Source organism: Podarcis raffonei, chromosome 2 (assembly GCF_027172205.1).
Source record: "Podarcis raffonei isolate rPodRaf1 chromosome 2, rPodRaf1.pri, whole genome shotgun sequence".
NCBI lineage: Eukaryota > Metazoa > Chordata > Lepidosauria > Squamata > Lacertidae > Podarcis > Podarcis raffonei.
The window spans coordinates 71,469,563-71,480,379 of NC_070603.1; the positions used below are offsets into that span (position 1 = coordinate 71,469,563).

Consider the following 10,817-nt stretch of genomic DNA (forward strand, 5'->3'; position numbering starts at 1 on the left):
GTTCCTTATAGGGTTATATCCAGCAAAGCACTGCTGTGAATGTTCCATCAGCATACAGATTTCTACTTGTGCAACAGAACATTCTTCCCTCCTCTTCCCCCTGTGCACCCCCTAAATCTATTCTAGGGGTTTCCCCAACCCTCTGGAGCAGATTTGGGGAGGGTGCAGGAGGAAGTCTAGTTGTGCAAATGGAAATCCTTGTGCTGCCAAGACGTTTTGGTTGAATTCTGACCATAGAATTCTTGACATTTTCAATAACAATTATAAGTTTTTGCAAATGCACTTTTCAAAGCTGAGTATGCTTTGAAACAAAATGAAACGTGTACACCAGCCTGAAATTTCCTGTTTTTTGGATTTTGTATTGGACATCGAAGATTTTTCAGTGAAAATGCGTGTTGATCCTATGTTTGACTTTTATTCTGACTGCAAAATCTTGGAAGAACTTTTTCTGACTTGAAAAATTCAGCCAAATCTAGTGTAGAATCGCAAGGCTTCCCTGCGCTAAATGTGGCTTGCCTGTGAGCCATATCTGGCTTACCAAGTCATAGGAAGTAGACATTGGTCCCCACAACTTTTATCTCCTGATGGGATCAGGAGATCAAGCTATCTATCCTTTAGAGAGTGATTGGAAGATAGAATCCCTCTGCTTGTTCTTTAGAGAGCTACTCCAAAAGGTAGCCATAGGAATCTTTTATCTCTGATCTCAGCACTATGTACCATAGCACTGATATTGAAGATTACGCCTAGTCTTTAAGCCAGCATTTGCCTTCTCCTTTAGCGCTGGAGTGGGGAGTGCTGTAAGTACTGGTTTTGTGTATGTGGGTCTGCATGTGTTTGTATATGAGAGGGTACATGTTTCAGTGTTTAATTGCATTTGTGTTTGTGTGAGAGAGTGTGTATGTGTGAGACTGAGCTCTGTGAAACTGCTGAGTGGCTCTTGGAGGGATGACTGAATGTCTTTGGCTGAAAAGTTAGCTCTCCCTGCCCTACATAATTACCAGCTTAGAAAGGGTATTTGGAGTGATACCAAATGCAAACACTAATTTCTTACATGCACCCCAAGATCTGGCTTGGTTATAATTTGACTGGTTCTCTTCTGTTGGATTGACACTTATTGGAGGCCTCAGGAAATGATCAAGCCAAAAAAGTGACACCTTCTCACTCCTTGGAGAGAAATACATTGAAGCACGTGTAGAGATGTGCAGTGCTAGTCACCTCGTCCTTATTAAATTTTTAGGTTGAAATTTCATCATCTAGTCTCTGAGCAGGATAATTTCTACCCAAGCATTACCCCATTCTTTCAGGGCTGGCCTTACCATAAGACAGAGTTTCAGGGTATCTTTAAGCAACAGCAGTTACAGTGGTACCTCGGGTTAAGTACTTAATTTGTTCCGGAGGTCCGTACTTAACCTGAAACTGTTCTTAACCCGAAGCACCACTTTAGCTAATGGGGCCTCCTGCTGCTGCTGCGCCGCCAGAGCACGATTTCTGTTCTCAACCTGAAGCAAAGTTCTTAACCTGAAGCACTATTTCTGGGTTAGCAGAGTATGTAACCTGAAGCATATGTAACCTGAGGTACCACTGTATTTAGTTTAATATATATTTATTATCCTGGCAACCCTTTGGAATCTTCCCCCTCGAACACCAGAATGTCTTGGGCCATCTCTGTTTTTATTTAAATAATGTTTGACATCTTCAGAAGTATATGATGTTTGTCCTTACTTCTTTTTCCCCCTCAGCTTCTTCCGATGTGTCCACATTCATTTATGATCCAGACACTGGAAACTATTTTGACCCCATTACAGGAGTATACTATGATCCCAATACTCAGGTGAGGGCATGTGCATGTGTGTGCTCACTTTGCCATTTCAGTGCCAGGGGAAAATATTCTCTAAACATGTACCAAATATCTCCTTCCAGAGAGATGTTCCAATGGGTCGAGAAGCATCTTCATCCCCACCACCGCATACTGGGAGGAGGCGCAGGAGCCAGGATAGGGATAGGGCAAGTGAACGAGATGAGCCATCCAGTAGAGATAACCGAGAGAGAAGAGAGAGACACAGAAACAAGTCGGCCAAGGTAAAATAGCTGCGCCATCATCATTCTTATGAACTGTACAAATTGTCATGGTCCAAAGATTAATGCTGCCATAGTCAAAGCTTGCTTTTGCAGCTAGGCAAGTCTAGGAACTTGCAAAATATGCAATAGATCGGGTTTAGCTTAACCTGTAGATAATCCAATTTCCTTTTAAACGCATAATCCTTTTAAGGCACCCAGCTTCTTCATGAGCACAAAAGCTCATTTGATCATAAAAACAAGCAGATCAAACACTCTTTCAAAAGAGGGCACAGGTTTGTGGATCCAGAAACCAAGTGCCACTAAACCTAAGTGTGTGTTTTAAAAGATGCAAGCAAAGTGACTAAAGTATAAAAATCATTATTTGTAGAAAATACTATGATTCACTGGACTGTTGAGATGGTACACTGCAGATCACACCACTTGAGTGTACACAGCATTTTAAAAATGACCATTCACTCTTGAAAACATACAATCCTACTTAGTCCCTGAAGTTGCCAAGAGAGCAAAGCCCAGTTCACATCCAGAACTGAGAGTTCCAAGGGAGGTGTTAGTAAGCCCATAAATGGGCACAAATAGTTCAGTATAACTGTCAATATTATTTTCTTCTTTTGAGATAAAAGTTCTGAGAGTGACAAAGGACTGTAATTTGATTTACATGCTGCTTCCTCAAATTGCTCAAGCTTCCAGTTTTCCTGTGACTCATTCTGAATAAATAGGAGAATTTTCCAGTAGTAAACTGGATATCTAAAATACCAAGTTTCCATGCACAATCTGGTCTGATACTTGTGGTGTAATCTCCAGAGAATCTTACGTGCTAAGAGTTACCCAGTAAATGAGTGCATTGCACTTGCTCTTGTTTAAAAGCTAGTTTGACTTGATCTGAACAGGGAGGGAAGAGCAACATTAATTGAATTCAAGAACAGGAGCTGAAAGCATATTTTCAACATCTCATACAGCCAGTAGCAGATTTCAACACTTGGCATACGTGTTCCTCCTTACAGCTTTGATGCGCTGTTTGCTAAGTATCTACCAGCTACACAATCCCTTTGGAACACCCCTCTGACTCTCAGCCACAGTTTGTCATTCTTAGATGCAAAAGAGTATAACTGAGGATAGCAAAAGTAGGAGAGACAAGAAACCATGTATCTCCTTTATGCTTGTTGCTGTAAAGGATGTAAAGGTACTAGTAAGAAAAATGGTTGGAGGCAGGCAGTGGGGAAGTCGAGCTGGCAATAAGTTTTAACTCCCAGTCTTAATGTTTCAGAATGAGAATCCAGAAGAAAAACTTCCTGCAGAAGATGTCTTTAAAAAACCACTACCTCCAACACTGAAAAAAGAAGAGAGTACACCCCCAGTAAGGACTTTACTTGGCATTTGTCATCTGGAACATTTAATTATTATTTATTGATCTTATCAAGTATGAGGCTTACTGTCCTGCTGAAATTTGTCGGGTGCATGTTGTAGTAAGCTAGTCAGTCACAATTCTTAGGATTGTAGCAGGGAAAGTGTCCTGTCCCCCTCTTTTTTGCAGCAAAACTGAATGGACTGCTGTGTGGTTAGGGGGCTTCTTGGACTGTATCCCTAAACCTACTTTCAAGTGGGAGCCATTGAACTTAGTGGGACTTACTTCTGAATAAATTTGCATGCATAGGATTTTGTTGTTAGTGTTTCTCTTGATGGGCTAAGTTGTTTAGATTTCATTTCTCTTCATATCAGTTTTTTTAAAATTGATTGAAAATGAGGAGAAATTGTAACAGATTTCAAATTGTCCGTGTAATGTGCATCAAAAAAAGCAACATGTCAACAGGAGCACCATGTGCAAGACAGAAGAGGCAGCAGTGCTGACTTAGATTTGGTCTACACATGCAGCAGAAGGTTGCATTCAACTTGTGAGCTAGTTGAATGGCCTGTACCATTTCAGTCTCTTGTTTCAATCAGGGATTGAGTCAAAGTCAAATTTATGCAACAATAGTACCAGTTCCCAATTATCTTTATTTTGCATGCAGGCACGCTTTCCGTTTGTCTTCTTACATTTTGGTTTCCCCCCTAGTGAGTTCATGGTAGAGGCGAGATTCAAACCAGGGATTTCCCTGATTGTAGCTTAGTCACTTAGCAACTGTACTAGACCAGTAATACATCAGTTAAGGCATCTAAGACCTCAGATCCACTGAACTGGCTTTGGTTTGCATGTGGTTCTCATTCTGCCCCCCCCACTCCCGCCCCTTCAGCCAAAGGTGGTGAATCCTCTGATAGGACTCCTAGGAGAATATGGTGGAGACAGTGACAATGAGGAGGAGGAGGAGGAGGAAGAGGAACCACAGCCACAGCCTCCACGGCCACCAGTGCAACAGGAGGAGCGGCCACAGAAGCTTGAAAATGATGAAGAAAAGCTGACTGACTGGAATAAGTTAGCATGTTTACTTTGCCGGAGACAGTTTCCAAATAAAGAAGTCCTGATCAAGCATCAACAACTTTCCAATCTTCACAAAGTAAGGAAAAAAGCAGCCCATTTAGGAGAATCTGCTATTCATACTTCATTTAACAAAACTTCTCCATATTTCACAAGTGCCTCTCAAAGATGTAATTTTTCCTGATTTCTCCTTCCTTCCTGTATTGTGTCCTGCTTGAACGCACTCCTTTCTCTTTTCAGTGCTGTGATCTGCTAGTGTTATGCCTGCTTTTGAAAACAGCTTCAAATCCTGGTTTCAGATTGTGTTAACCACAAGGCAGGTGTAGCATTAAACCATGGTTCATACTGAAAAGGGACAGAGGAAAGAGGATGGTACATGTGAGCTTGTGGGAGATATCAGAAAGTGTTAGATGGTCAATATGATCCTGTTTACTCTTTCCCCAAAATGAGCTCAATGCAAACCTTTCCAATCCCCTTCTCAGCAGAAATAAAAATCAAAACAACTGAGAATCACCAACAGTGTTAGATTAGCCAAAGGCTTCCTAAAAATCCCAGGTTATACCTGAAAGGGAACAGTCATTGCCTGCTGAGTTTCTCTGGGGAGGGCATTCCACCAAGTTGGTGCCCAAGCTTCATTTGGCAATGACACCCGAAACAAGGCCTCAGGTGGCCATTTTTAAGAGAATGAAAACTGTCTTTTTAGGAACAGCAATACATGGAATGGATATGAATAAATTAAATTTCTTTGCTTTCATTTTGTACTCTTAGGCATATTTATTTTGTAGTAATATGTACTCAGCTGTTGGAATTCAGTATAGCGCTTCGTTTTATTTCCAAATGTTTGCCCATACATCCTACTATCTTACAAAATTTAAGAAATGGCTAAACATTTTACATGGCTAGAATAAATATTTTTCATTGCCTGAAGTGAGACAATTCAAAAGCTATTCATTCATTTTGCTTCTTACAGCAAAACCTAGAAATTCATCGTAAAATAAAACAATCGGAACAAGAGCTTGCGTATTTGGAGAGGCGAGAACGTGAGGTAATTACATCTGCTTTGTATGGTCCTGTGCAGCTGTGGCTCTGCATAAACAAAACACTAATTCCCTGTGTGCCCCACCAATGCTTACTTGGGTGTGTGTGGGTGTGTGTACACACACACACACACACACACACACACACAGAGTGCAGCAGGTATCTAGATTCCAGGTCCTGAAAGTGAATTAAACAATCATCCATCATCTACCCAATTTTTTGTCATGCCATGACAGCCTTAAGCAGCACCATCAGTTGATATTGAGAACTTTCCTTTGTGTGACCTCTGTGCCTCCCTGAGATTTCCCTTGCCATCTGGAGAGTGCTGTTGTTTACCTTGTTTTTCTGGGTGCTATTAGTCTACCTGCTATTTAGAAATAAAGTCAAGTGCCAATAAAGGCTCCAAGTGGGAAAGAATTAAGCAACCTGATCGTGTAGGAATATGGTTTGTTATAAACACCCAGCCCTGGAGACTCTTCTCTTAGCTGTGCAGAGAGACTGCACTGGCTCTCGTCTTGCCTTGATAGGGAGAGAGACAAAATGGATCTGTCAGAAGATGTAGACTCTGAGTGTTAAATTTATGCCCACAGAAAAGTCTTGCTTTCAGTGTGCAGCAGTGTTCTTGGATCTGAATGTCAGGCCCCTCTCTGCCTTAATGCTAGCACTTCATTCCACACTTCCAAAGAAAATTAAACACCCTGAAAGATAACCAAATGGTTTCAATTTTATGGAGATGCAAGATCAAAGTGGTACTTTGATATTACATTGATAATGCAAAGTTAATAAGATGGGTAGGTTCTTGTAGATGCTTGTTTGGAAATGTCTGGAAAATAAAGCAAGATGCTCTGTTGCAGTGTTGAGGGACTACTGGGGAATTTTTCTCCACTCCTTAGGTTAGTTGCACAAATGTATAATTTTTAGTGAATGAATGCATTTTGGGAGGGGAAATCTGTGATGCCATCTTCACTAACTCTGCCTTTTAATATAAAGGGAAGGTTTAAAGAAAAAGGAGGTGACAGAAGAGAGAGATTTGAGGAACAGAACTCTCCAGAGAGAAAACGACCGAAGAATTTCAGGAATTCTGAAAGGTATTGGGACATTCTTATCTCAAAGTTGTTTTTGCCAGCTTATTCTGTAACAGTGAAACAGGCTGCTTTGCAAAGTGTGATCTCTTTTGGTTAGAGGCTCAATGACTATCTTACAGGGATGCCGTAATGGCTTTCCTGTATTGACAGATGGTGGTGATGGTGGGAACTGAAGTGCCTCCCAACTCTTTCAGTTGTATCCAGCTAAGTTCTATCCAGAATAGATCTATTAAAATTAATGCACCCTGGCCTAGATGCTCATTCTTTAGGCAGCTAACAGCCCGGCTCCTAAAGTTTCTTTGCCTCTATAAAACACGCTATTGCTTATACAATAATTTCTATAGCAGATGTGCTCCTGAAAGTTTATTCATGCCAGCATACTTACATTTGTTTGCAGTGACTACAAGCCCTCAGATAGAGGAAGACTGGAGAGCAATAACAAAGGAAGCCGTATGATGCAGGCTATGGGCTGGAAGGAAGGTTCAGGTTTGGGTCGCAATGAACAGGGCATGACGTCACCAGTGGAGGTAAAATTCTTGTGTTTGCAAAGGCAACTGTTTTGAATTATTGCATCTTACAAGCATGAACAGGATCCCTGCAATATCTCTGCGTACTGGCATCTGAAGTGCTATTAGTGGAAGTGAGGTAAAGGGTCTTCTTGGTTTCAGCACCCAGGATATGGAATATCCTGCCCTGGGAAGTCAATCTGTCCTTATTATTAGCAGAGTCTTCACATGAAAACATTGCTGTTCTAGTTATATTTTTTGTTAACTCCTGTTATGTTAGCTGTCTTGAGCACTTAAATGAAGTGGAAAGTGAGGGGTATAGGTTTTTTTAATGTGGTTGGCAATACTGGAGCAAGGTGGGTTTTGGTGCTGAAGGTGGGATTCAGAAAAGGATCCCCAAGAATGGAGGTGGCATAGCATGGCCACTTAAAGGACCAAACACTCAGTGTCCTTATTTACAGCATTTTTTAGGCAAAGCTAGCTGGTATTAAATTATGTATTGCCTGTACATTATCCTTACTCAAAGCAATATTGTTAAGCTATGTTTTAAATAGCTTGAAATGGCTTTTGATTGTTCAGGTACTCACTTGAACATGCAAAGGGCTAAAACTGTCTAGAGATAGGGGTGTGTGCATGTGCAGGCAAGTCCTGCCCGCAATGTCCCTGCATTGGGGCTCCTTTCTGATTTTTGCCCAGTGAGTGGAAAGACATGAGGAGCCTCCATGGGTGGGCTTTTGCGGGGAGGGGCAGTTTTCACCCTCATGAGTTTGGTGAATGCCTGTACTGGATCTGTCTGTAGCATGCCAAGCAATGTTTATTCCTTCCCTAGTGATAAGAAGTGAACTTGGTGAATGTTCTAGGTGCAAGTACAACTAGCTGCTTTTATCTCTCCCTCCCTCTCTCTCTTTATTTTTCCAGGCTGAAAGTCGAAAGAGGGGAGCAGGATTAGGGACCCAAGGGAGGCCCAGCAGAAGGCAATCTAATGAAACGTACCGAGATGCTGTGCGGCGAGTCATGTTTGCCCGCTACAAGGAACTTGAATGAACCTGTAAAGACATCCCACCATACCCAACACACCCCATACCCTCCGGCCCTTCTTTGTGTCTGTCTTGTTTTTTGAATCAATGTTTTTTTGCTGCTGAAGTGTGTTTTTGTTTTTGGAATAAAACAAAAAAAGTCAATGTTTGGTCTCTTCTTTCCCTCTTTACAGATTTTTGAGCTGAATCTTACCGGAGAAATAGTTTCTGTTTAAATGCCTTTGAAATGATAGTACAATGTTATATAATAGCCTAATTCTTTCTTTCATAAAGTGAAAGAAAATAAGATTATTGATATACAATGAACAATATAGAAATATTAAAGAAGTAATAAATAACTTCATAAGAACAGAAAGGGAAATCGAAAGCAATTCAATGTTACCAAAATAATTGATGCAGCACAATGTATAAAGAAAATAACAGCAATTGCATAAGATTAATTGCCAAAACAATAAAGCAATTATAGATGGATACAGATATTATATAAAATTACCAAGCTCCACATTGCAGCCTCCTAATACTTACTGCAGCCCATCTATTTCTGAAGCATTGTAAGTTTCCTAGCTGTTCTAGCTACATGGTATTTTAGCATTAAGCTGAAGAGAAGAATCATAGTTGATCACCAGTTGGGTATGCTGCTGGTTTTAGCCATAGGCAGTGCAACCCTAAGCATAGCTACTCAGAAGCAAGTCACACAGTGTTCAATGGGATTTAATCTTGGGTAAATATGTATAGGATTCCAGCCTGTAGTATGCTACAATATTATGAGAACCTAGTATTTTTTTCGCCCATTTGATGAGTGGGCAATATCAATATCCTCTTAACCTATGCTTTTACAACAAATGCCTCCTTTTGGGCAAAGGGTTTAATTCTTACTAACCTGGGGTGCATTTAAACAATGTGCAAATTCAAATGTTTGGGAATAGAAATACACAAACCATTTTAGGCCACAATTTTCCTGTTTACAGCCTCCACACCCAATACTGTATCCCTGCTGGGGAAACGTATATATGCATCAGTATGATACCAGTCTTACTTCAGAGCCCAAATAAGGGTGTGCAGGTGAGAGATTGTAATCTGAAAAAATGATGGGGAGTGGCTGAACTCCTGAGGTGCTGCAGTTCTAGTCAGATTTTCCTCCCTGTTGTTACATCCACAGGTCCCAAGTCACATCCAGTTCTGCTTGGAGCTCAGTGCCAGTGTTCTCACTGGAGCCAACTTCTGCATAAACAAGCTTAGGATGCTTTCCCAACTAATGTGCTTGGTTGCACATTTAGCTAACAATGCTTTCAGTTTGTACAGAAACCATAAAGCTTCCCCCCCCCCTTTAAGTTGATAATTTGAATTTCAAACAACCTTCCTAAATACCAAAAATGACACATTCTCAGTGTGTGTGTCCTTATGCAGCTAAGACAACACCATCCATCACACACAGGAGGCAGGCTTTGGGGGAATCCCGGGATTTGCAAAAATACAAAACGTATTTAAGAAAGAAACCCCAAAGGTATGGCAGCCAGGAAGCGATCCACTGTGGCCACATCTATTAGAGAAGGTCAGGGCTGGCTGAGACCAGGAACAGGACGATCGCTACACATGACAAAATGTTGCTGCGTTTCACTTGCAGTTCCCTAAGCATTAGTCCTTTATAAATAGTAGCTCAAAGCTTATTTTTGGAAAGTCACCGTTTTGGCTGAACTCTATTTCTACAGGCGCAGTCATTCTGCAGTGTAAGGTGTCGCTCCTGAAAGTGGCTGTTGAGGGATATTTTGGTATTGAGAGGCATCCCACCTCTACCCACCCGCGCCAGCCATTTTGGGAGGGTTAGAATTCGGGGGTGTGTGTGGTAAAATTGGGAGATCGCTTTCTCGCTCGCCCCACTTATGTGGAGACCATCTTCCCCGCCATTTCATACGGTGAGAAAACAAGCGGCAAGCCTTTTGTTTCCCTGTCCTTAGTAAGGCCCGTTTATGTATTTGCAATAGGACCAAAAATAAGACCAGAATCCGCCTTGACTAGGCGCGTCTGGAGAGGGAGGGGCAGCGCCGGCTACAAAGCGACTCAGTGGAGCGACGGGCGAGACGTTTCCCCATTCCTGTGTACAGTATATGCTTCCTCAACAGTAAGCCTCACTGTGCCCAAGGAGACATAATACTGTACCAAGTAAATGCGCACAGGATCGCACCCATTACGTGCTTCGCTTGTTTCTCCAGAACGTGGCAATTCTGCAGAAAAGGCTTTTCTATAGACTGCATGTGAATTGCGATGTACCATTAAGGCGTGTGTTAGAAAGCCTACTTAATTTCATTTCGCCATTATTATTTTAAAAAAATTACATCATCATGGTGTATTCACACGCTCCAGACTTCTGTTCAGCTCGCCGGCTTTATGAAATGGCCGTGATTGCCGGCGATGTAAATTTCACAAAATGGTTGTCTGCCCAGCGGGATCTTTGCAGTCGCTGCACATCACTTTTGCACAAAGCAGGCTCCGTGGCCGGCGGGGAGGAAACCCCGGGAGATGCTTGAGTCATGGGTCTACTTGGCAGCGACAAGCTTGCCGCGGTGGGTCTAGCTTCGCATCTCTGAGGTCCCATCACGAACATTTTTGGGCACAATCCCGCTCTTCGCCCTCCCTCCCCCACCCCGCGAAACGCAATAAACGA

General features: G+C 41.9%; 1 protein-coding gene across 3 annotated transcripts in view; it reads left to right on the forward strand.

Moving 5' to 3' along the window:
• The window catches only part of RBM6 (RNA binding motif protein 6), a 53,967-nt gene extending 45,668 nt beyond the window's left edge, over positions 1–8,299 (forward strand). For all 3 annotated transcript variants that reach the window (XM_053377391.1, XM_053377393.1, XM_053377392.1), the window contains exons 14-21: positions 1,740–1,831; positions 1,921–2,079; positions 3,344–3,433; positions 4,308–4,568; positions 5,460–5,534; positions 6,518–6,615; positions 7,010–7,139; positions 8,037–8,299. In XM_053377391.1, coding sequence (XP_053233366.1) covers positions 1,740–1,831; positions 1,921–2,079; positions 3,344–3,433; positions 4,308–4,568; positions 5,460–5,534; positions 6,518–6,615; positions 7,010–7,139; positions 8,037–8,162 — 1,031 coding nt within the window. In that variant the 3' untranslated portion in view covers positions 8,163–8,299. The remainder of the gene's footprint in view (positions 1–1,739; positions 1,832–1,920; positions 2,080–3,343; positions 3,434–4,307; positions 4,569–5,459; positions 5,535–6,517; positions 6,616–7,009; positions 7,140–8,036) is intronic.
• Positions 8,300–10,817: the final 2,518 nt, after the last annotated feature.